General features: G+C 47.8%; 1 protein-coding gene across 1 annotated transcript in view; it reads left to right on the plus strand.

The window, feature by feature from the left end:
- Positions 1-25,572, plus strand: part of gstcd (glutathione S-transferase, C-terminal domain containing) — a 60,540-nt gene that overhangs the window by 17,918 nt on the left and 17,050 nt on the right. The window contains exons 6-8 of the mRNA XM_076974615.1: positions 16,337-16,452; positions 20,152-20,196; positions 20,556-20,684. Of these exons, the coding sequence (XP_076830730.1) occupies positions 16,337-16,452; positions 20,152-20,196; positions 20,556-20,684 (290 nt within the window). The remainder of the gene's footprint in view (positions 1-16,336; positions 16,453-20,151; positions 20,197-20,555; positions 20,685-25,572) is intronic.

Raw genomic sequence — 25,572 nt, forward strand, 5'->3', positions numbered from 1 at the left:
GACTCTAAAAATCGTTTTCCCACGTATTAAGCAGCTGCCGTTCCTGAAGTTGTGGGGGGAATGAATTTCTTCAACAGCCTCTTACTGAATGCAAAAGCTGACAAAGAGACTTTTTCTTTACCATGTGATACTCGGGCTTCCTCTGCTGAGGTTTTCTGAAAAGCACTACATACATAAGTTATTAGGTCGCATAAAGTCGCTTTCTAATAAGCTGATTTGCAGTCTATATCGCCCCGGTGTTTTCTCTGTGTGTAGTAACAGATACCAGCAATGGTGTGCAGCAGTGTTTCTAAGCAATCGTATAAAGCTTCAGTGGTTCAGGATTTACCCTTCACCCGCCCAGACATGCATGATTGGACTCCTAGGCTGTTTTCCCAACCATAACTTGAGGTAGGGGTGTAGGAACAGCGGTTCTGACCCACTCCCCTCCTGCCACTCTTGAAAGAAGCTCTATTCTGTTTTCACAGACTTGTAAAGGGTCTAGTTCTGCATTCTGTAAGCCAGCGAGTTACTGGACCGCCTCGGCATCGCACTGTTTAGCACCGGTTCTTATAATAAGACACTCATGAGTTGTAGCCGGTGCTTCAGAGTCAGAGGAAATACCTAACTAGACATTAACTAGAGTGCAACTGAAAACATTAAAGTAATTATTGTGAATTATCATGCAGACGTTCTGTGTTCTAGTTTTGAGATGTAGCCACTGCTAAGAGCATAGTTGATGTAGTGTCATGACCTGGCGTAACCATTATGTGATAATTATTGTGATCATTGTGTTTTTAACACCACCACACTGTTTCTAAGGCACCACACTGTTTTCTGTCTCCTCACCCTTCTCTTCAGTCTGATCTCCTCACCCCTCTGTTCAGTCTGATCTCCTCACCCTTCTCTTCAGTCTGATCTCCTCACCCCTCACTTCAGTCTGATCTCCTCACCCCTCTGTTCAGTCTGATCTCCTCACCCCTCTGTTCAGTCTGATCCCCTCACCCCTCACTTCAGTCTGATCCCCTCACCCCTCACTTCAGTCTGATCCCCTCACCCCTCACTTCAGTCTGATCTCCTCACCCCTCACTTCAGTCTGATCCCCTCACCCTTCTCTTCAGTCTGATCTCCTCACCCCTCACTTCAGTCTGATCCCCTCACCCCTCACTTCAGTCTGATCTCCTCACCCCTCACTTCAGTCTGATCCCCTCACCCCTCACTTCAGTCTGATCCCCTCACCCCTCACTTCAGTCTGATCCCCTCACCCCTCACTTCAGTCTGATCCCCTCACCCCTCTGTTCAGTCTGATCCCCTCACCCCTCTGTTCAGTCTGATCCCCTCACCCCTCTGTTCAGTCTGATCCCCTCACCCCTCTGTTCAGTCTGATCCCCTCACCCCTCTGTTCAGTCTGATCCCCTCACCCCTCTGTTCAGTCTGATCTCCTCACCCCTCACTTCAGTCTGATCCCCTCACCCTTCTCTTCAGTCTGATCTCCTCACCCCTCACTTCAGTCTGATCCCCTCACCCCTCTGTTCAGTCTGATCTCCTCACCCCTCACTTCAGTCTGATCCCCTCACCCCTCACTTCAGTCTGATCCCCTCACCCTTCTCTTCAGTCTGATCCCCTCACCCCTCTGTTCAGTCTGATCCCCTCACCCCTCTGTTCAGTCGGATCCCCTCACCCCTCTGTTCAGTCTGATCCCCTCACCCTTCTCTTCAGTCTGATCTCCTCACCCCTCACTTCAGTCTGATCCCCTCACCCCTCACTTCAGTCTGATCTCCTCACCCCTCACTTCAGTCTGATCCCCTCACCCCTCACTTCAGTCTGATCCCCTCACCCCTCACTTCAGTCTGATCCCCTCACCCCTCTGTTCAGTCTGATCCCCTCACCCCTCTGTTCAGTCTGATCCCCTCACCCCTCTGTTCAGTCTGATCCCCTCACCCCTCTGTTCAGTCTGATCCCCTCACCCCTCTGTTCAGTCTGATCTCCTCACCCCTCACTTCAGTCTGATCCCCTCACCCTTCTCTTCAGTCTGATCTCCTCACCCCTCACTTCAGTCTGATCCCCTCACCCCTCACTTCAGTCTGATCCCCTCACCCCTCACTTCAGTCTGATCCCCTCACCCCTCTGTTCAGTCTGATCCCCTCACCCCTCTGTTCAGTCTGATCCCCTCACCCCTCTGTTCAGTCTGATCCCCTCACCCCTCTGTTCAGTCTGATCCCCTCACCCCTCTGTTCAGTCTGATCTCCTCACCCCTCACTTCAGTCTGATCTCCTCACCCCTCACTTCAGTCTGATCCCCTCACCCTTCTCTTCAGTCTGATCCCCTCACCCCTCTGTTCAGTCTGATCCCCTCACCCCTCTGTTCAGTCGGATCCCCTCACCCCTCTGTTCAGTCTGATCTCCTCACCCCTCTGTTCAGTCGGATCCCCTCACCCCTCTGTTCAGTCGGATCCCCTCACCCCTCTGTTCAGTCGGATCCCCTCACCCCTCTGTTCAGTCGGATCCCCTCACCCCTCTGTTCAGTCGGATCCCCTCACCCCTCTGTTCAGTCGGATCCCCTCACCCCTCTGTTCAGTCGGATCCCCTCACCCCTCTGTTCAGTCGGATCCCCTCACCCCTCTGTTCAGTCGGATCCCCTCACCCCTCTGTTCAGTCGGATCCCCTCACCCCTCTGTTCAGTCGGATCCCCTCACCCCTCTGTTCAGTCGGATCCCCTCACCCCTCTGTTCAGTCGGATCCCCTCACCCCTCTGTTCAGTCGGATCCCCTCACCCTCTGTTCAGTCTGATCCCCTCACCCTCTGTTCAGTCTGATCCCCTCACCCCTCTGTTCAGTCTGATCCCCTCACCCCTCTGTTCAGTCTGATCCCCTCACCCCTCTGTTCAGTCTGATCCCCTCACCCCTCACTTCAGTCTGATCTCTTCACCCCTCACTTCAGTCTGATCTCCTCACCCCTCACTTCAGTCTGATCCCCTCGCCCCTCTGTTCAGTCTGATCCCCTCGCCCCTCTGTTCAGTCTGATCTCCTCGCCCCTCTGTTCAGTCTGATCTCCTCACCCCTCTGTTCAGTCTGATCTCCTCACCCCTCACTTCAGTCTGATCTCCTCACCCCTCACTTCAGTCTGATCCCCTCACCCCTCTGTTCAGTCTGATCCCCTCACCCCTCACTTCAGTCTGATCTCCTCACCCCTCTGTTCAGTCTGATCTCCTCACTTCAGTCTGATCCCCTCATTTCAGTCTGATCTCCTCACCCCTCTGTTCAGTCGGATCCCCTCACTTCAGTCTGATCTCCTCACCCCTCTGTTCAGTCTGATCTCCGTATCTCTCTGTTGAGTCTGACCTCCTTACCTTTCTGTCTGATTTCCATGCCATTTTGATTTGCAGGTAGTAAGGCAGCAAGGTGAGATGATTGTTCCTAGCCTGCCTGAAAACCATTTTTATGGTCAGTAGCATTAATTTCTCCCTTTGTGGAAGGAGTGTGAAAGCCTTCATGTTCCCCACGCTGCCTCTGGGTTCTGATCCATGGCGTTACGTGCCGGTCCTGCTGAGACCGCCAGCAGATGTTTGTCCTTGTTGCCTTTGACCAGTCACCTACGCTGTCACTTAGGCGCTGTTGCCTTTGACCAATCACCTTCACTGGCACTGTGGCGTGGCTGCCGAGGCCAGCCATCTGCCAGGTGCGTGTCATGTTGAGAGAATCCATTGCGACATCTGCTATTGTTTGTGGGTGTGTGATTTTCTTTGTCGTAGATCTGTTATGGTGATGGGCTCTGGGCTCTGAGGCTTTGGGGCTCTGGGGTGTGTGAAGGTTCCCACTGTGTGCAGTGTGGGCCTCGTCATTAGGGCCGTGTTGATGAGCTGTGTGCACCTTTGCCATATTGCAGTAAATGTGACAGGAAATGTAATGATTAATGACTTACATGTTTAGATGCATTATGTTGTTATTTTAACATATATGTGTATAGAATAACATCTTCTGAAGAAAAGTTGATACTGACACTGGATGTTGAGATATATAAACGGAATATACAGCAATTTTTGATTTTAGGATGTGAAAACAAGGACTGCACAGGACAGAAATGGCATTAATAATAACTTCAGTACACAAGGCCATGGTGTGTTCTGGGATGTTCTAATGGATCGGTCCTTCTATTGTCCAAGGATAACGCTAAATTAGGATGGGGAAGTTTGTTTGTTTATTTTACATTTTACAGTTATATTATAGGTAACAAGGGCTCCGAGACCCACGTATGAAGGGTTATGCTCTAAAATGTACTAATTCAATGATCAGCTGGACTTGAACATACTGAGGTTAAGTCACAAATGGTCTGTAAATTGTGGCCGACGTCTCCTTCCCTGTAGCTTTACAGGAGACTTACCGCGGTAAATATGTAAACAAAGAGCTGTTAGCTCCCTCGTCTCTGGCCTCCTGACGCTGTCCTGCTTTAGGAGGAAGGGGGCGCTCATGAGCTAACGAGCCGCTGTCAGGTGCGCCTCGTTGCGGTCACTGCTGGGGTCGGTGCTGTCCTGTCCAGGTTTAAAGATTAGCCGATTTAGCCAGACAAATTGACAGGCACAGACCATGTACAGAATTTCTACAGCAGTAGATCCAGGATTGAGAAATGACCGAAAAGAACCAATCATGGTCAGCTCGAATAATCACGAAGGTGATCGTGGATGAAAATTGTAACAGACCTACAAGTGAGATGGCTGATTTATTATAAATTAGTATCCGCTGAGTGTCTGCTGATGTGATGCATATTCTGCTTGTGTTCACTGAGTAACAGTAACTTTCCTCAGTCTACTACATAACTGCGCTGTGGAACTGCGAACCACTTGGACAGCAGGTGTGTGTGTGTGTGTGTGTGTGTGTATGTTTGTGTTTGTGTTTTTTGTTTGTGTGGGGCTACTGTTGAGGTGAATGAGGATGTGACAGTCCAGGACTCTACATACACACACAGTGAAACACACGGTGAGAAAGCTGCTCCTGTCCTGTCTGTTCTGGAGCAGACAGCTCATCACCTTTGACAACTGCTCAGAAATGAGGTTTAGTCTCTCCGAATTCCATCTGACCAGTGTCTCCCTCCCCCCTCCCTCCCTCCCTCGTGAGTGTGAATCTAAAACCTCTGCCCATTCTTGACTGCCATTTAAAGAACAACATGGGCTTCTGTTTCACCATGTCTGCTTGTGTCCTCCCTAGTGTATGGTTTTGTGGAGGTTTTAGTGTTTTGTGTGTCGGAGCAGAACCCCTATGGGAGACACACGTGATGTTGACAGTGTTATCAGTGAAAGATGTATGTGTGTGTGTGTGTGTGTGTGTCTGCTTGCACTCATGCGTATGTTTTTGTAGAAGGCTGTGTTCAGCCCTCAGTTCCCTCACCCTGCAGTCACACGAAAGCATAGGGGTTTGTTGTGTGTGTGTGTGTGTGTGTGTGTGTGTGTGTGTGTGTGTGCGTGTGTGCTTGTCCATCCCAGGTGGTCTCCAGCTCTCATATGTCATGTAACTTATGTGAAAAATGAGCAGATGTCAGTAGCATGGCTGAACTCCTGGGTGTCTCTCCGCCACACAGGCAGTGAACAGGAGATTGGCCACTCGGTCTCCTCTGGCTCCACTCAGCCCTAAGCCTCAACCTGAATCCATCTTCGTTTGGGCTGCAGGCTCTCCCCAGTCACCTCCGCGCGTCTGCGGAGTCCGTAATGAGGACGCTGGCTGGCACGGAGGCTGTGAAGTTGAGAGGCTCGGGGTTTGAACCGAGCTGCTCCACGGCTGGCGGACCCCGGCACACGCCTCATCGTTCCTCATGCATATTTAATTGGCCGCCGCGCGCCCTGTCTGATTCTCCTGTGCGTCCGGCTGGCCCGGTGCGCCGGTTCTGCTCTTGTCTGTCGGCTCCATTGATATATTTATTTTTGGACTGGTTGGTGGCGTGACGGGCAGCTGGCTGCTGTGGGATCTCCGTCATCTCCCAGGCGTTGGAGAAAGTGTGGTGAGGCAGCACGCTTCTCACCTGGTTCCTGTCCAGCCTTCTGCCACCTTCACTAATAACTGGAGAGCAGCTGTAGAATCCTTTTATCTCTCCCCTGACGGCAGGGTATCCTGGAGACATGCCCTACCTCTCCCTCTCTCCAGACCTCTCTCCCTCCCTCTTTCTCTTCCTTCCTCTCTCCAGCTCTCTCTCTCTCTCTTTCTCTGCTTCGTTCTTCCATTGTGCTCTGCGTTCGTTAGAGAGTGTGAGAACTCTACACCCACTTCACACTTCTCGTTGCCTTTAAATGGTCGGTCTATGGGTTGTTGTTAGTTGGTTGCTAATATTAAATCATACACTATTAAATTCAGTGAGATTTCACTGGGATTGAGGAGAGAGCGTTTTTATCAGATTTATGGGATGTTGTTGTTTGCGCTTGTCTTGGGCGCCGCCCCTCGCAAGGCCGCTTCATAACCACTGTATCCATTTTGGTTGCCCTCGCAACATTGTTGTGGGAACATGGTGTCGGTGAAAAAGCAATTCACAGCGTGGTGCTGGGAAGCCCAACAACCAGGCCATTACTGTCAACAGCCTACACTGGCATATCTCGCTCCTGCTCCGCAGAGTTCACTAATGGAGACCATATGTTCCCATCCCAGCGCTTGACCTTCTCAGCCATTTCTTCAGATGTTCAGGCTGTCGAAGACACCGCTAGAGCCCAGCAGCCCTGCCAAACAGGGGCGCCGGCCAACCAGGTGCTGAAGGGAGAGGGGAGGAACGGCGGACACCACTCGAGATGTGTCCGAGATACGCACCTCTGTCTCCCAGGTGATTCATCCTCCTGCCTGCATCTGGGCAGCCTGCTTCATTGCTGAGGTGAAGAATCTTTAACACCCGAGCTGCTATTGGAGCTCTCTGTTACAAAACCGGTTACACCTTTTAATAAGAGACCCTTGTGCAGTGCGGATTCTGGAGTATGGCTGGCTCTTTTAGCAGACTTTTCTTTCGCCAGCTGAAATTCTCTACCCGAGCTTGTGTCTTCATCAAAGCTAAGTGCGTATAGTACCTAACAGATCCCCTACAGCAGTGCATTCTCATTCTCTCATTCTCTCAGAGAGAGACTAGCGTATCATGCAGTGCTGGGGCTTGCTAAAGCTAAATGTTTTTTGACAGCTGACTTCTCGCTAGAGTACAAAAATAAACTTGCTACGGTCTTCTCCAGTCGCATAATTACAACACGCTTGGCTTTATTACTGCAGTGAAAGTTATTAATTTTGAAAATATAAATTCAGTGTCATGAGCGGTTTCGTGCGCTTTGTTGTGTGTGCTAACCAAATCATCTGTGTGGGTGGACCTTTAGCACAGCAACACGCAGGCTGCTCCACTCATAATGAAACGAAACCGTCTCTTCCTGTCTGTGGACTGCAGCTGCTCTGCACACCGTGTGGGCTGCAACCGGCCGGCGTAGGCCTGGCAACTAGAAGCCCACAGCAACTGCGGCCCTGAAGTCTCACAGGCACCCTGAAAATCAGAAATAAACCGTCTCCCTGGGGAATAAAAAAAAAGAAAGAAAGAAAACATCCTGTAAAGTCATTTTTACCCTCTGATTTAAACCCGATGTGAGCCTGGATGGGAAGTGTGTGTGTTTCTGTGCATGAAGGGGCACGGATACATGAGTACAAGCATGTATGTGTGTACTAAATAATGGAGTGACTCACTACTCCTCAGTGAAAGCACAGGGCTAAGCCAGACCAATTACACAGGCTGTGTGTGTAAGCCGACGGAAAGGTGCACCATTATTAAACTGGGACGGATCCACTGCTCATCTGCTCCTTCACCCCTAATGCCTCCTCATTTGAAAATGGGGATTTACATATTTCTATATTCAACTAACAAATCCAATTAAAGTCTTGTGGAGCGTCTTCTGTGGGTCACACCTCTAGAAGGTCCCTCACACCGAGGACGGGGTCTGGAAGGACTCTGTCTCAGCACGATTCCTCGGGCAGACATGCTCTTTTAACGCTTGCAGTAAATTGCATTTTCTCTGATCGAGCCCTTACTTTCCATTAACCTGGTTTCCAACAGCTCGTAATTGGCTTATTGTTTTAATTGACTTCTGTGCTAGATAAGATATTAATATTGACAAAGCCAAGGAGTTTGATTATTTAACGATGATGTCGTGCTTCATGTTCATATATGAAGGCTGAATACAAATAAAAAGTTAACGATGATTTATTTGTACTATTTTTATTTCTTAAGCAAATATAGTTTTATAGGAGGAGGTTTCATATACTTTTTTCAGACATTTGTACAGGTGCAGGTATCTGTTGTGGGCATTCTTGGCAGTTTTCTGTTGCTTTTATATTCATATCGATATCGGAATTGTATCGTGTTGACTGAAATTAATAAATATATTGTGATATAAATTTTGCCCATATTGTCCTGCCCTAAGACCCCCGCTTTGTTCAGTCTAGATGCTCCCTCTGCCCGCCCTGCAGCGGACGTCTGCTCTCTGCCTGCGGAGAATTGAATACCCCCCTTTCATGCGTAAATGCATAAGCTGTTACCAGCTCGACCAGCGACCTGAAAGGTCACCACTGTGGGTTTTCTTTCTGCTGTGACATGTCTGTTTTTGCTGGAATCTAAGTTTGGCCATCGCTGTCCGTCTTACTCAGTGCTTAGTGTCATGTGTTATTGGCTGTCAGTTAATGTGATATGTCTTTGACTATGTTCCATGCCCACCTTATGTGGCATGCTACGAAACGCCCACACCTGTACTGGAGCGTTCAGCGACTCCGTATCCGGGAGGACTGTGGGAGGGGAGGGGAGGAGGGGTCTGATCCAACACTCCCTCTTTGCAGGCCAGCTCTGGCCTCTGAAATATTGCTATTCCAGTAAAGCGGTGAAAATGCTGAGTGCCTTGCGTCAGGCGTGAAGGGACCTGCTAGGTGCTTTTTGCAGTAGGCAGGACGGCCGTGTGCTTCACCTCGCCAGTGCTGAGGTCCGGGATTGATTGGTAGCGATGGCAGGCGTGGTGGTCCCCCTGATGATTCTCAAGACTGAATTTCAGAACCTGCTTCAGATGGCTTCTATACAGTTTCATGTAGGATGTTATCTTTGCTGTTATTCGTACCAGTGCCAGAGAGAAGGCCCTTTTCTCTGCCCTTCTAAGAAGAGAGATTCTGTTTTAACAGATCTTTATCTTGGCTGACGTGTGATCGACTGTGGCATCTCGTAGCTGCTCCTGACATTCATCCCTACGTGTCCTTCCACGTTCTGTTTGGCCTGCGGTGAAGTCCCCTAATTCCAGAACTCCATTCTAATCTGAATTTATGGCCACGTTAAGGTGTCCATGCGTAATGCCGGATCATGCACAAGCCTCCGTTATGGGCGGCGGGTACAGCCTGTACCTTCTCCACCCGCCGCTTGTAAATGGCTGTGGAATTTTTATGTGCAGAATTTGCTTTACAGAGGTCCTAATGTGGATGTCAGTCACCATCAGTCACTGTTGAGGTTCGGACCTGTTTGAGTATGCCAGCTCCGTCCAGAACGGCATCAAAGCTGATCCGTGGCTAAGAGGTGTCTGAAAAGGGGAGACGTAATGTCTCCGTTTCTCACAGCTGTGTGTGCGCAGTGTGCTTTTGATGGGTCTTGAGAACTTACCAGCATTTTATTACACATTAAATATGTCAAATGTCTAATTAGGGATTTATGGTGGAAAGGCAGTTGAAGCATTTAAGGATTCTTCATAACTGAGATGTTCCTAGCGCGACCCCTCTGACGATTTTTAATTTGATAATGGGAGGCTGTTGGATAAGCTGTATGTTTTTATGTTGTATATGTTTTTGCCTCTTGCTATGTGTTTTTCAGCCTTCCGATGAACTGTCAGAAGGTTCACAGGATGTAGAAATGCATTTCGTTTACTTTATACAAAAAAAATAAAAAGACCACTCCAACCTTTCAAGCTCTGGTTCAAACCACTGAGGGAGGTCACGGTAGTGCACTGAACAAACAGCAGTGTGCACTATTGGAATGATCCTCCAGATCTTCAGAGGAGCAGACTTGTTTCTTGAAATGACCAGGTCGAGGCTCGTTCTTGTGCCAGTTGATCACTAGGGATCACATACGCGTGCACACCTGTGGTTACCTGCACCCTCATGACCCACGATGCTTTGGAATTCAGCCCGGCCAACCGACTTGGTTCCTAAGCAGAAGATGTCACAAATTAGACATGAACTTGAAATGTTTACCTTACTTATAGCAAGGCTTGTATCTCTGTTGAGGCCTGTCGCCATCAGTTACCAGCTTGGGGCGGGAAGGCATGATAATCACGGTACATTACACTTGTGTCTGTGTGTGTCTGTGTTTGTGCATGTGTGTGTGTATTTAAACAAATCCCCCCATCCTATTTGCTGTCCATCCTATGTTATCTCTCCCTCTTTCACACATCATAAGCAGCTCGAAGGGGACCAGGGCTGTACTCAGTTTAGTCTGAGGACGGTGAGACGGGTCCAGAATCCTGGGCCCCTACACAAAGGCTGCCCTGTGTGGCAGAGCTCCTGTTTACATTCCGATCAGGGAGATATTGTCTTCCGAGGTGCAGAGCCCCACTGATGAGTGGCGGATAAGGGCCCTTCATCCAGGAGAGAGGGGGCGGGACGGGGGGGGCGAGAGCCGGGTGTGCAGGGGTGAGCAGGGCAGATGCTCTGCACACCGTGCAGGCTATGTGCCTTTGGAGTTTGACTTTTTGTTCTCACTTCCACACACACACACACACACACACACACACACCCTGGCGATCTATGAGGGTGAGCTGTCTCTTGGCTTCCTGGAACCTCCTCTCACCAAGGGGATCCTGGCCTGCCAGCCCTGTGGTAATCATCTAAGGCAGATGCACCATTTGACTCATTTAACTGCTTACTCACACTTTTGCTCACTCCTGCAACACACACACACACGCACACGTGCCCACAATGCTCTGGCTCATGCTCAATTCTGATGAAGGTTAAACAGAAGGCTTTCAGTGGGAAACCGGTGTCTGTTGAGACCCATGCACTGTATGTGAACAGAATGCATTTGACACTTAATGCAGTTAGAATGGGGTACTGCAGAATATGAAGAAATTATTTATTTATTCTTTTATTTTTTTTATTATTTACATATTCATTCAGCATCCTCAACTGCAAATCTCAGTTGGCGGACCTTCTGTTCGAAAGTCAGATGACCTCGGGGTTGATCTCCCTGAGCTGTTTTCGGGCTTCTGTTGGCCAAGGAGTCGTTCGGCCCCAGTGTGTGGCAGCTGTGGAGAATGACAGCCCAGACAGACAGGCCTCCCCACCCCACACCCCTTCACCCAGCCCTGCACCCAGTCTCCAGACACCACAGAAACTGGCCCAGAATTGCTGGCTGTGCCCAGCAATCGTCCCAGCATTTCACAAGCTGTGTAATCATTGTGGTGCAGCTTCATAACATGACCCAAATGGACTCACCTGTCTGTTTCTGACAGTTGCTTTCCATTTTCAGATCCAGAGTTCATCAAGGAGAAAGTGTTGATGGCTCAGTAAATGGGGAGCTTGAAATAGGCTCTTGGCGTTCCTGGCAGATTGAGCAGGATGCCGTGTTGAGTACTGAACTGCCATAGTTCATTTCCGTAACTAGGTTCACTCCATGCTTTGTTCTGGAGTTCTGACCCTTGGTGTGGAGGTGAGCACTAACGATTGCTTGCATCTCTCACATGGCACTCTCAGAAGTGAGAGTGAGAACTTTAGAACAGACTCCTCATTTTTGTCCATAAAATAAATCGCAGCTTGTTTAAACAAAAGTACTGAAAATGGAGCTCATTCAGACCTTTGTCACTTTCCCTCACTAGGAGTCGTTCATATTTCTGAAGTAATGGCACACATCTTTATTTCTTTATTTGATTCTCTGTTCGTTGCCACCAAGGTAGCAGCTTCTAAATCCAGAGTAATTGTCATGCGACTGGTATTTGACAACTCTGTCCAACGGGGGCTTTTCAGTTAGGCACTGTTGTTTCCATGATTGATGTGGGATTTGGATAGGGCTCTCTCTGTGACTTTCCACTACTTGAAGCAGGCTGATCCCTTGACATTTGCTCATCTTTGGAGGCGTGTATCAGGTGCAAATCTCCTTCTCTTATCTGTTCTTGAAGACCTCCATCTGTGCTGCTCTGATATAGTTTTTTTTTCCAGACCTCAAGAATCTGACGCTTTTAGAATCACTACCGATTCATCACGAGTAAGCAAGACTTCGACCTACAGCCTGTTAGAGTTAGATCTGTCTGGGCAAGGTTGGCTGAGGCAGTTGGTTCCACTGCATCGCAGACGAGGATGGAAATAATGTGTGGTGGATTTATTTTGATTTCACAATAAACTTTCTTAAATATTCCTTTTGTGACCTATTTATTCTCTCATCTTTGTTTTCGGTGCACTCGTGCCATTGGTATTTGAATCTTAGCATGGGACCTAAAAGAATCAAAATGACTCTGTGCGGTGGGGATTTGGGTTGTGCTTTCCCCCTTTGAGATTTGGCTTCATCTCATACTGAGGTCAAAGGCGGTATATGCAGGCAACCCAAAACAGCATGCACACACGTGACGCCTCATGTTTGCAGAAAGCCTCTTACTAAAAGCTCAGAAATCCCATTTTTTTCCCCACCAAGGTTTTATATGAGCTGAAAGGAAGCCAAATGGATGATTACAAGCGTTGCCATCCTTGGACCAGCTGTTGAAAACATCGATATCGGTCAGAACGACCCTGCTTCAGTAATGCTCCATTTCATTGTCTAGTATCGAGGTCTTTCAATTTTGAATGGGGTGTTTAAAGGCCTAATCATGGGGCATAACTCCTGGCAGTCCTGATGGTGAACACCACAGAAACCAATGCTCCGATTGGGCCACGAAAGCTCTGTGGCCCAGTCAGCTTTGACTCCGCCTCTTGTCTTTCTTACACCCCTCTTTGCTTGAGCAGTGATAAGCTATCTGTTTGTCTTTAGTGTTTTGACATTAAGATGTATTGCTAGTTGTCATGCCTCTTCACGTGGCAGCTTTAAATGATAACTGGTCATATTGTCGATACTGGTGGCACTGCTCCTGTAGAGAGGTAGAAAACTGCAAACAACCGACCACTCAGAGATAACAGATGATTTCTTTACTGGAATATGACGTTGCTTAGTGAGTAGTGTTCTTGCTTAATTTGTCCCTCTTGGTGGTCATTAATTACCGTTGAAGAGCACTCTCATAATTAGGCCTTACTAACTACCTTTAAACTTGCCAGTTTTGATACAAACAAAGATCTTACCACAGTGCAAAGTAAAATCTTCTATTATTATCCCAGTCAGTGTAGTGTGTTTAGATCCCCTTTGAACCACTCGCTGTTGTTTCAGCAGAGTCTGCGTGGAGAAAGACTTCCTCGTGAACCTGGGACGTGTTTCTGTGCGCTTCGCTGAGCAGGCGTCTGGCACCTTCTCTCATGTGCCAAGGTGTTGCAGCCTGATGAGCAGGATGGAGTCTGAGATGCGGTTACAGCTGTCTAATAGTGTTAATTATATATGGTTCCACCGTCTCAGGTACTGCCGTGCCCACCATCACAGTCGCTGTTGACAGACCTGTGGACGCTTGTAATCCGGGGAGGGCCAAAATCGTGCTTCGCACGATGCATTTTCAAAGACTTCACGTCTGGAAAATCCTGTATGTCGCTTCTGGGCCTTCGCCGATAGAGACGCTTCTTATTTCCTTTTTTTTCTCCTCGTGGAGTGTGAAGGGCCGTGCAAGACAGTGACCTGGTGACGGAGACGCATGCGGTCGCAGACCACCGTGGTAGCACTAATCACGTGAGGAGAAGGTGCAGTTCTGAAAACACCACCCACCCTTGCATGACCGCTCTCAACAATAGCGCATTCCTGGATGTTCTTGGGAGGAGAGTTTTCAGAGCTACTGTCTATACCAAACAGCTCATTTTTTGATAAGCATAATATTTCTAAGGGGAAGGGTCAGAGGTTATCCCGAAAATGGGTTTTATTCCCAAGCTGGTTGAAAATTTACATGACTTCCAAATAATTATACTTGTTCCGTACGATCCTGCTGTTCTGTGGCATCACTCTACATTAGAGGAACAAAGTGAGTTCAACGCCCACTCAGGTGCTCCAGTTCCCTGACTCTCCAAATGGATTCAGTGGAGCAATTTGTTTGGTTTTCAGTCATTTCTATAGTTGATTTTTTATACTCATTCTATCTCCCTGTCTCTATATCTGTCTCTCTTTCTCTCCCCCCCTCTCTCTCACCTTCCTCCCTTCACCTTCCCGCCTCCACCCCACACTTACTCAGTCACGTCCCTCTCCTGAGGATCTGAGTCACTGGAAATGGAGGTCTGGTTTACTGGAAGGGCTTTCTAGCTCGCTGATGGGAAGAATCTAGGAGGCTGTCAGGAGCCTGTAATCGTGGGGCTGATGAATAGATGGCCCTGTGTTTCAGGCGGCTCCCCTCCTCTAAACTCCACACATCCTGGGCCAGATTGAACGGCTGGACACGACACCAGCCAGCTTTTTTCTATAGGTGCTGAATTGGTTGGCATTGGGAATTGTCTCCTTTCGATTTTCTCGCTCCTGCTTTGTCAAATAGCACACACACACACACACACACACACACACACACACCTCATTGAATGTAGACCGGTCCATCTCCCTGGTGTGGCCCCAGGGCGTCCAGTAGCCAATCAAAACTCGGGATCCTTTCGTATGGACTCTTTTTTTGGCTGTTTGCAGAGTTTTAGTGTCCCTGCCGTGCACAGTCTGCTGTATTAAGGCAAACCACACACAGGAATATTTCAGTTGGTTCAAAACACTGGTTACCTCTGTAAGCCTTAAGGATCTTTCACCATCTCTCCCTCTTTTATAGTGTTGTGTCTTGGTTTTTTTTTTGTTATTATTATTACAGTTTGCATGCATAGTTACTAATCAGCACTGAGAGATACTTGAGCTGGATTGCTGGAATGTTCTGTCTTGGTATTGTCATGAGAAGCCACGCCCTCGCCAAACCCCGCGGCTCTTGGGATTTGCTCGGAATGGCTGGTGCCTTTGCCCATGTGGGCATGGCATGTTTCAAATGTGTTTTCAGGCGTGGAGATAATGGTAGCCCATGGCGCTCAACTACAAGGTTTCAAGCAGCTGCGTGTTCTGGTTGAAAAGCCAGGTCTAGAGTCTTTGTAATGACTGCCAAAGACCACGTTCCTTTGAATCCTGTTTTGAGCCTTCGCTCCTGGCCTCTCCCTCCCCTGCACTCTACGGAGTCGCTCTGCCCCGCCTCTACCGAGTCGCTTTGCCCTTGCTCTGCCCCACCTCTATGGAGTCGCTCTGCCCTGCCTCTACGGAGTCGCTCTGCCCCTGCCCCGCCTCTATGGAGTCGCTCTGCCCCGCCTCTACGGAGTCGCTCTGCCCCGCCTCTAATCTGCCCCGCCTCTAAGGAGTCTCTCTGCCCCTGCCCCGCCTCTACGGAGTCGCTCTGCCCCACCTCTACTCTGCCCCGCCTCTAAGGAGTCTCTCTGCCCCTGCCCCGCCTCTATGGAGTCGCTCTGCCCCACCTCTACTCTGCCCCGCCTCTAAGGAGTCTCTCTGCCCCTGCCCCGCCTCTACGGAGTCGCTCTGCCCCTGCCCCGCCTCTACGGAACTGTGGTGAAAGGATGGCGCCTTCGTGTTCGGTTGCAGGTGATCTGAGCAGGAGGTTCACGAGTAGAACTGCTGTTATGGACGCCTGACCCCTGTAGCTGCAGTATAGGTGGAGAAGAAGAGGCTCATACTGTTTAAAAATGGGAAGCCAAGGCTAATAAAAGGGTAATTTTAATATTTTCTCTGCTTTTGCGTATCAAATGGATGCATTCAGTGTTTTCCCTGGGGACGTTTCTGTGTGTGTATGTGGAAATGGATCACTGTTCATTGTGAGCAATCAGGGTAATGGCAAATAAGTAGTGTGTTGTGAGTGGGCTTCAGGCTGACCCCTGACCCCTGATGCTCACAGACACAATGTGCTATGCTGTCAGCCAGGCTGCACATTTAAAGATATAAAATCAAGTATTCATCAAGTAGACGTGTGCTGGATTATTACTATGGCTATTTCATGAAGAGACGGTGCTGAGTAATACTTTTTGATGCGCTTGTATACTGATGGCGGATGGTGAGCTGAGAGTAGTGTTCAGGCCCAGTCACACCCCGCCCCAGTCATGCCCCGCCCACTCATACTCCACCCCAGCCATGCCCCGCCCACTCATACTCCACCCCAGCCATGCCCCGCCCACTAATTCCTCACCCCTAGCCATGCCCCCGCCCAGTCACTGTTCTCCCTGCCACACCGCTCATGTTTGTTCTACTCTTCCTCTCCGTAGGCAAGATGTCCGCCGCTCGTGCTGTACGCAAGCAGCAGCAGCTAAACAACCTGGTCGCCATGGTGATGGAGATGGCCCGACCGGGTCACACTATAGTGGACTTCTGTAGTGGTGGAGTAAGTGTTTCTATGTGTGTGTGTGTGTGTGTGTGTGTGTGTACCTGCTCCCTGACCGATACCTGGGCCTGGGATTTCACTTCATCTTCTAATGATGATGGGGGAGATGAGGGGGTCGTCCTTAATTTGCAGCATGCATAGTGAGTGTGTAGGGCACACCGGTTCTGGCATGGGTTTTGGTTCAGGTTGGCGATACAGTCAGTAGTGCGGGGGTTTTGGTTCAGGTTGGCTTTAGAGTCAGTAGTGCAGGGGCTTTGGTTCAGGTTGGCTTTAGAGTCAGTAGTGTGGGGCTGTGGTTCAGGTTGGCGTTACAGTCCAGTCAGTAGTGCAGGGGCTGTGGTTCAGATTGGCTTTAGAGTCAGTAGTGCAGGGGCTTTGGTTCAGGTTGGCTTTAGAGTCAGTAGTGCAGGGCTGTGGTTCAGGTTGGCTTTAGTCAGTAGTGCAGGGGCTTTGGTTCAGGTTGGTTTTAGAGTCAGTAGTGCGGGGGCTGTGGTTCAGGTTGGCTTTACAGTCAGTAGTGCGGGGGCTGTGGTTCAGGTTGGCGTTAAAGTCAGTAGTGCGGGGGCTGTGGTTCAGGTTGGCTTCAGAGTCAGTAGTGCGGGGGCTGTGGTTCAGGTTGGCGTTACAGTCAGTAGTGCGGGGGCTGTGGTTCAGGTTGGCTTTACAGTCAGTAGTGTGGGGGCTGTGGTTCAGGTTGGCGTTACAGTCAGTAGTGCGGGGGCTGTGGTTCAGGTTGGCTTCAGAGTCAGTAGTGCGGGGGCTTTGGTTCAGGTTGGCTTTAGAGTCACTAGTGCAGGGGCTTTGGTTCAGGTTGCCGTTACAGTCAGTAGTGCGGGGGCTGTGGTTCAGGTTGGCATTACAGTCAGTAGTGCGGGGGCTGTGGTTCAGGTTGGTGTTACAGTCATTAGTGCGGGGGCTTTGGTTCAGGTTGGCTTTAGAGTCACTAGTGCAGGGGCTTTGGTTCAGGTTGCCATTACAGTCAGTAGTGCGGGGGCTGTGGTTCAGGTTGGCATTACAGTCAGTAGTGCGGGGGCTGTGGTTCCGGTTGGTGTTACAGTCATTAGTGCGGGGGCTGTGGTTCAGGTTGGCATTACAGTCAGTAGTGCGGGGGCTGTGGTTCAGGTTGGTGTTACAGTCATTAGTGCGGGGGCTGTGGTTCAGGTTGGTTTTAGAGTCAGTAGTGCGGGGGCTGTGGTTCCGGTTGGTGTTACAGTCATTAGTGCAGGGGCTTTGGTTCAGGTTGCCATTACAGTCAGTAGTGCGGGGGCTGTGGTTCAGGTTGGCTTTACAGTCAGTAGTGCGGGGGCTGTGGTTCAGGTTGGCTTTACAGTCAGTAGTGCGGGGGCTGTGGTTCAGGTTGGCTTCAAAGTCGGTAGTGCAGGGGCTTTGGTTCAGGTTGGCTTTAGAGTCAGTAGTGCGCGGGCTGTGGTTCAGGTTGGCTTTACAGTCAGTAGTACGGGGGCTTTGGTTCAGGTTGGCTTTACAGTCAGTAGTGCAGGGGCTTTGGTTCAGGTTAGTGTTACAGTCAGTAGTGCGGGGGCTTTGGTTCAGGTTGGCTTTAGAGTCAGTGGTGCGGGGGCTGTGGTTCAGGTTTGTTTTAGAGTCAGTAGTGCAGGGGCTTTGGTTCAGGTTGCCGTTACAGTCAGTAGTGCGCGGGCTGTGGTTCAGGTTGGCTTTACAGTCAGTAGTGCGGGGGCTGTGGTTCAGGTTGGCTTTACAGTCAGTAGTGCGGGGGCTTTGGTTCAGGTTGGCTTTAGAGTGAGTAGTGCAGGGGCTGTGGTTCAGGTTGGCTTTACAGTCAGTAGTACGGGGGCTTTGGTTCAGGTTGGCTTTACAGTCAGTAGTGCAGGGGCTTTGTTTCAGGTTGGTGTTACAGTCAGTAGTGCGGGGGCTTTGGTTCAGGTTGGCTTTAGAGTCAGTGGTGCGGGGGCTGTGGTTCAGGTTGGTTTTAGAGTCAGTAGTGCAGGGGCTGTGGTTCAGGTTGGCTTCAGAGTCAGTAGTGCGGGGGCTTTGGTTCAGGTTGGCTTTACAGTCAGTAGTGCGGGGGCTTTGGTTCAGGTTGGCTTTAGAGTCAGTAGTGCGGGGGCTGTGGTTCAGGTTGGTTTTAGAGTCAGTAGTTTGCGGGCTGTGGTTCAGGTTGGCTTTACAGTCAGTAGTGCGGGGGCTTTGGCTCAGGTTGGATTTAGAGTCAGTAGTGCGGGGGCTGTGGTTCAGGTTGGCTTTACAGTCAGTAGTGCGGGGGCTGTGGTTCAGGTTGGCTTCAGAGTCAGTAGTGCGGGGGCTTTGGTTCAGGTTGGCTTTACAGTCAGTAGTGCAGGGGCTGTGGTTCAGGTTGGCTTTACAGTCAGTAGTGCGGGGGTTTTGGTTCAGGTTGGCTTCAGAGTCAGTAGTGCGGGGGCTTTGGTTCAGGTTGGCTTTAGAGTCAGTAGTGCAGGGGCTGTGGTTCAGGTTGGCTTTACAATCAGTAGTGCGGGGGCTTTGGTTCAGGTTGGCTTTACAGTGAGTAGTGCAGGGGCTTTGGTTCAGGTTGGTGTTACAGTCAGTAGTGTGGGGGCTTTGGTTCAGGTTAGCTTTAGAGTCAGTGGTGCGGGGGCTGTGGTTCAGGTTGGTTTTAGAGTCAGTAGTGTGGGAGCTGTGGTTCAGGTTGGCGTTACAGTCAGTAGTGCGGGGGCTGTGGTTCAGGTTGGCTTCAGAGTCAGTAGTGCAGGGGCTTTGGTTCAGGTTGGAAATGGCCCTGCTGATTGCAGCTGTCCCTGGATTCATGGACATACTTGTCCTCCTGCATCTTGTTGCTTTTGACAGTGTGTCATGCATTTATTCCATAAGCTCCAAAATAAGGTCATCACCACTGACTCTGCCTTTGTGTGTTCAGGTCGTATCTCAATGACAGACACCAATTTGTCTGAATTGGTAGGTTTAGTCTGCCCTATCTGACCCCTCTCCTCATGTTCCGCTGGGCTTAGTTTTGGTCTGCTACTTTTTATTCCCACTATCACCTCCACCACACACACACACACACACACACACACACACACACACACACACACACACACCTCCCTCCCTCCCTCCCTCCCTCCCTCCCTCTCTAGACTGTTATAAAAATAAAAACCTGGATGTCTAAATTTTTTTTTATTAAATAATGATGCATCAAAGGCAATACTAATTGCTTCCCCAGACACTCTTAAGAGAATCAGATGGCAGGAAGGCACATGCCAAGGATCACAGATCCCTCTTATTCATCTTTGACACAGGTTTGGTATCCTGGAGTTATTGTAGATCCCACTGATCCCATCATTTGACTGCCACATTAAACTAGTTAAGGTTGCTTTCTTTGATCTTGAGGCCATTTTTTTTATTACACATCTCTTATTTCATCTCTTTTTTTTCTGTGCTTCCTTGTTTTGTGTTTTTGTTATTGTTGCGTATGGTGTTTTCGTTTCTGTTCCATCTTTTATTCTCTGCTGCATTCGGTGTGGGTGTGAAACCCCCTCCCCCCATCCCCCTCCACCCGTCGCTCTCCAGTCATGCTGCACCCAGACGTAGCGTCTGGAAGGAGGCTTTCACGTCTCAGATTCACAGCCGCGCCGGTGAGCTGGTCAGGATTCTGGCAGACAGAGCTGCCTGCCGGTGCCACCCGCCCTTTGAACTTTGTGCGCAGTCTCTCCTGACTCTGTCTCCTCTTTGTTTGTTTTCTTTCAGGGCCATGTCGGGATTGTCCTGGCACACACGCTTCCCCAGTGTCAGGTGAGTCCAGAAAGCCTTGCTCATAGCAGGGTTAGCCTAAAGGAGAGGAAACCCTAGCTCTGCTCTCTCCAGGCACCTCTGGTTCCCTGGAGGTTTGTGCCCTCACTTAAAACCACTATATTTTAATTTTTTTTTATTAACTTTTTTTTATTAACTATTTTTACTGTGGTGTTACTATTAGAGTTTGAAAACTCAATTATCAAATTCATTCTTAAATTTGAACCGAATACTGTTCAGTACAAAGCCCAAAGAATTACTGAAGTGTTACTTGATTGAACTGATTGCAGTTTAGTATAAAAACAGAAAGGTTTTCAGAAGCAGTTAATGGTCATATAGTGTCGATGTTTCGAAACCCTCAGGTCATCCTCATCGAAAACAAAGAAGAGTCTCTGATGAGGGCGAGAGAGAGGAGTTCTCGACTCGGCCTTAAGAACGTCTCCTTCATCCAGGCCAACCTGGACTACTTCACAGGGCCTTTCCACATAGGGGTGGGTACCTCATATCTCATATGGCTCCACAAATCAAGCTGGTAACAAACCACTGATGGAAGTTATAAGTGCTTTGTAAATGTGTTATAGCGTGTTTATAGAGAACTATTACTAATGCTTTGTCCTTCATAATTATAAATATGGGCCTTATGTGCTTTTAGTAATACAATGGATTATTATTATTATCTATTATTATTATCTGGTTCTATTATCAAGTCAATTTTTTAAATATCAAATAATTAAATATACAGTCATCTTGGCATTTGTGTTTTGAAGGTTGTTATTGAAACTTGAATCAATAAATCACAAGAGCCTGAAGTCATGGAGAAGATCAGGTGGTTGGTGTGTTTGTGTGTGTGGTTGTGTTTGTGGCAGGCGTTTCTCGTTGGATTGTATTTCTGGACTATATTTTTGTTTGGGTTTGTTTTGCTCCTCAGTAGACTGTTTTCTGAGTTTTGCTGAGTTCTCCTAAGTGTATGTGTCTGCTCTGTGCTTTCGACATCTTCTCCCTCCCTGTTGTGAACTTTCTGCCCACTGACCTGTACTCCAACTGCTTCTTCGTCAGGTGAGATTGTGAGATCTCTGGAAGGTTCTGGACTCCACTTCTTAGATACGCACCGTTGCGCTGCATGTCCTTCCTGCAGTTGAACTGGTGTTGGTGTAGCGGGTTGGGTAACGTAGCATGATAAGCTGGATTATCATTGACCAGAGCTGTTATGGATGTGTGGACTGGTTTTGTACCAGTAAAGATTTGCCATGCTCTCCTCTGGATTTGTACCTCAGCAGTTCCTGCCTGGACCCTTCTGTTTCCATGCTGCTATGCCCGTTGCCTGACATCGATTTACGTGTACTTTTGCATTACTCATATGTCAGTACCTTATGGATAAAGCTTCTGTAAGCCATGTTCTCATTGTTCAGAGCACATTTGCCATATTTCTCCTCCACCTCCACATTAATGTAATGACACCCACTGACTGTAATTACACGGGTAAGCCCAGGCACTTGGGAAAAGGTAGCGGCCTGGCTGCTGTTTTTAACAGTCTCATGAAGAAACTTTATTTGTATATTAGGCAGTGAAACCAGTTAAGTCCACACCAGTGATGTTTCTAATTTATGGACCACACAAGTTTTTTTCTCTCAGAAGTTAGTGAAGTATTCACTTTGATCAGTTCTGCATGTCCAGCAGTGGTTGTGCTTGGGGACTTCAATGTCCATGTGGACACAGGTTGTTCACAGTCAGCTGAGTTTTTATCTGTGATCAGTTGTTATTGTCTGACACAGCGTGGTGGTTTTTGCCCTCTCACTCTCATGGCCACTCATTGGATGTGATCTGTTGTTCTGGTCTGGATATCACTTCTAGTTCTGGATCCCTAGATGGCATCTCTGATCACAGACCCATTGAAGCTGCTGGTAGTGTCTCGGTTGTATTAAATCTGTCATTTCATTTCAAAGCTGTTGATCCTCTCTCACCTTCACTATTCTCTCATCTAATTTCTAAATGTTCTTGGGCTGATGATGTTCTGTGTCCCTGTAATGCCTCCACGTCTGATATACTCTAACAGGTGTACCCCCTAAAGACTAGACTAGACCCAGGTCAGTGCCCTGAGCGCCTTTATAAGAAACCGACTTAACTGTTCATGCAGTACTCAGACCACATGATTAGTTATGGGACAGCCCTAAATGCTGCTTGTTAACTCTATATTTCATCTGTCATCAGTGGTTCCAGATGTAAGCCAAAAACACGTTCTACTATTAATAAACTTCTCCTGCTCCCATTGGCTGCACCTAGTACTGTTGAGCAGGTTTATTGTAGATTTTTTAAGTATAAAAAAATGGCACCATATATATAATTTCCGCTCTGCTCTCCCCGCGACTGATCACAGGGAGACCATTCTCAATCCTGCTGCAACAGTTTCTATGTTCCATCTCTCATCTCTCCCATTCCACAGTTAATAGCTAAATCCAGCTCATTTGCCTGATCCTGCTACCATCTCTCTTTAAGAAGTGTTTTTCTATTATTTCTGTTCCTATTTGTTCATCAATGCAGCCCTTGCTTCAGGATTTGTTCCTATGGCCCTCAAAACCCCAGACAAACTCCCAAAAATTGGTCTAAATGCAGCAATCCTTGATAATTATCAGCCTATTTCTCATCTCCCCATTTTAGCTATTAGAAAAGGTTGTAGCCTCTCTGTCTTCTTTAAACACTCATGATCTTTTTGAACTTTTCCAATCTGGTTTCCACACCATGCACACTACTTAGACCGCACACTACTTAGACAGCTCTGTTACGTGTGCTCAGTGATTTCCTAGTCACCACCAGTGCCCTTAGTAGTGGCGGCTGGTGTAAAAAAATTGAGGGGGGCGCAAAAAAATGAAAAACAAATAAAGCAGTCTTAGTGCCCTTTATTTATTTGAACATGAATTTTGCCCTCCTTTCCTATTACATTTGTATTAAATTCAGTCATCTCTGTGACTAGTCTTTTCTCCATTGACAACATGGCCAATGCATTCAGTCTGTCCTGGGTCATTGAGTTTCTCAGAAAAGTCGTGCCGTTTGCATTTATCTGAAAGATGTTTTAAGTCTCGTACCCCGGTCCTTGTCCACAATTTTTCTGTGCCAGGACTTTGAAAAAGCAAATATGGGAAGCAGTAAAAGGCATTGCTTACATCGCATCCAGCTAGCCAGCTCCGTTTGTCATAGGAAGAGCTGGAAAAGGCTCGGGTGTAAGCTCGTCCTCGATCACTCGCGTTCTGCCGAATTTGTAAATTTGGTTGATCCAGGCCAAGCTCCTTTATCCTTTTTTTTTTCTTCAATTGAACGCCGTGTGAAAGGATTTTTTTGCAAAGCTAAAACGGAATTTTCTCTCATTTTGTAAAAGATGCTGCTCCAACCTGTAGCTATTCAACGTGAACCAAGTTAACGAACCACAGATGACTGACTGACACTACCAACAAGAGTGGGGGGTGTCTAACAAGAGTGGGAGTGTCTGGGGCGCAGCTCTCTGCAGAAAATCTGAAACCGACCAATTAAACGGCAGCCTCACATCACGTGCTTGGCAAAAGTTTACGCATCTACATTGACTCCCATTAGACCGGCGCCCCAACCAGGAAGTGTGCACAATGTAAGCAATTAAATACAATTATGTGTTTACTCTTTTAATAAATTCAAACGTGGCTATATTAGACACACAGTGTGACTAAATAATTTCCTCACTATCGCAATTTATAATGAACTCATTTTAATATCGGAACAATATTAAGGGGGCGGCGCCCCGTATTGACCAGCCGCCACTGGCCCTTAGTATTCTTCTCCTTCTAGATTTAAGTGCTGCATCTGACACACTTAATTATCACATGCTCATCACCCATCTACAGCTATTGGAATTAACAACATTGCACTTGCATGGGGTACATTTTTTATATTTATAATAGAAATGTATATGATTGCCCTTGGAAAACATAAATGACACATTGATATCATTACTCAAGGAGTGCCTCAGGGCTCAGTCCTTGGCCTTCTCCTATTCATTATCTTCATGGTACACCTTGTTCACATAATTCACAGCTCTAGTCTTCACTTCCACTCTTATGGTGATGACATGAAGATCTATATTTGCACCAGGGCTCCCACCACCCTATCATCCCCTGTTCTACTATTCAACATCTTACACGGTGGATGAGCATAAACTTCTTCAATTAAAATCCTCTCAAAAGTGAAGTTTTACTCACTTGTTGTAAATCCATAATTTCTAAACTTTCAAGTTTTTTTCTCAGGCTAGATGGCATCACTGCCAAACCTCATCAGTAGTTTGTAACCATGGTGATCTCTTTGTCTAATGTTCCTTTGATCTTCTCCTCTGCTTTTGATCCCTACATCAGGTCTTTTCCCACTTCAGTAAAATTGCTTGACTTTGGCATATGCTCACCAAACAAGATGAAGAAATACTGGTTCATGCTTTCATGTCACCCTGTCTTTAATTATTGCAAGACTCTCTTCATTGGCAGACAAAACCATCCACACATTCACTCTAAACTCCTCTTGGTCACATGCAAATCTCTGCACAGACTTGGCTAAACTAAACCTTTACACCCACACTACCCTAACCATCTTCTCATCTTCTAAATTCAGATCAGTCGGTGTCATAGCTCCAAAACTAAGGAAGCCATAACCACAGTTTCTCAGTCTCTGCTCTTCACTTTCTTTCTTTTAAAATAGAATGTAAATCAGACCTTTTTCCTCAGATTGTTTGTCTGGTCTATACTGGTTTTGATGCGATTACTGCCCTATATTTTGTGCGTTACGGAATGGAACATCCCCCTCCACCCCCGCTGTTTGTAGTGGTCTGGTCCACCATATGTAACCACACCCTCTTGTGCGCCTGCTCTCTCTCGCTCTGTTTCACCTGTCGCTAATTTATCTCTTGTTAATGTTAGCATATTTGAACCTACATGTTTTGCTGTGGGTCATTGTACTTGTGTGTCTTTGTTTGTACTGCTTGTTTGTGTGTCTCATCATCAAATGTGCAGTATCTTTCATATATGGGCCATGCAAAGCAAACTTGAGTATGAAAAAAATGCTATCTAAATTAAAACATTATTATTGTTGTTGTTATTATTACTTTTATCAGTCAAAGCAGTGTGAATGGTGTTCTTCCCTATGGAATTGCTCTGGGTGCTAAATCACAGCTCTGTTAGCTCTCCCACAATGTTAACACTCATTAGAGCATGATTATCCCTAAATTCAATCTTCTTACACCTTGAATTTAACATCCAATACAACTGCTTCAGAATTCTCTCATTCAGTAAAAGTCATGAAGGATTTAAGAAATGTATTATGGATTGTTCTGTCTGCCCTTTGTGACGTCAGTGATCTTGATTGATTGACGTC

The sequence above is a fragment of the Brachyhypopomus gauderio genome, chromosome 15 (assembly GCF_052324685.1).
Source record: "Brachyhypopomus gauderio isolate BG-103 chromosome 15, BGAUD_0.2, whole genome shotgun sequence".
Lineage (NCBI taxonomy): Eukaryota > Metazoa > Chordata > Actinopteri > Gymnotiformes > Hypopomidae > Brachyhypopomus > Brachyhypopomus gauderio.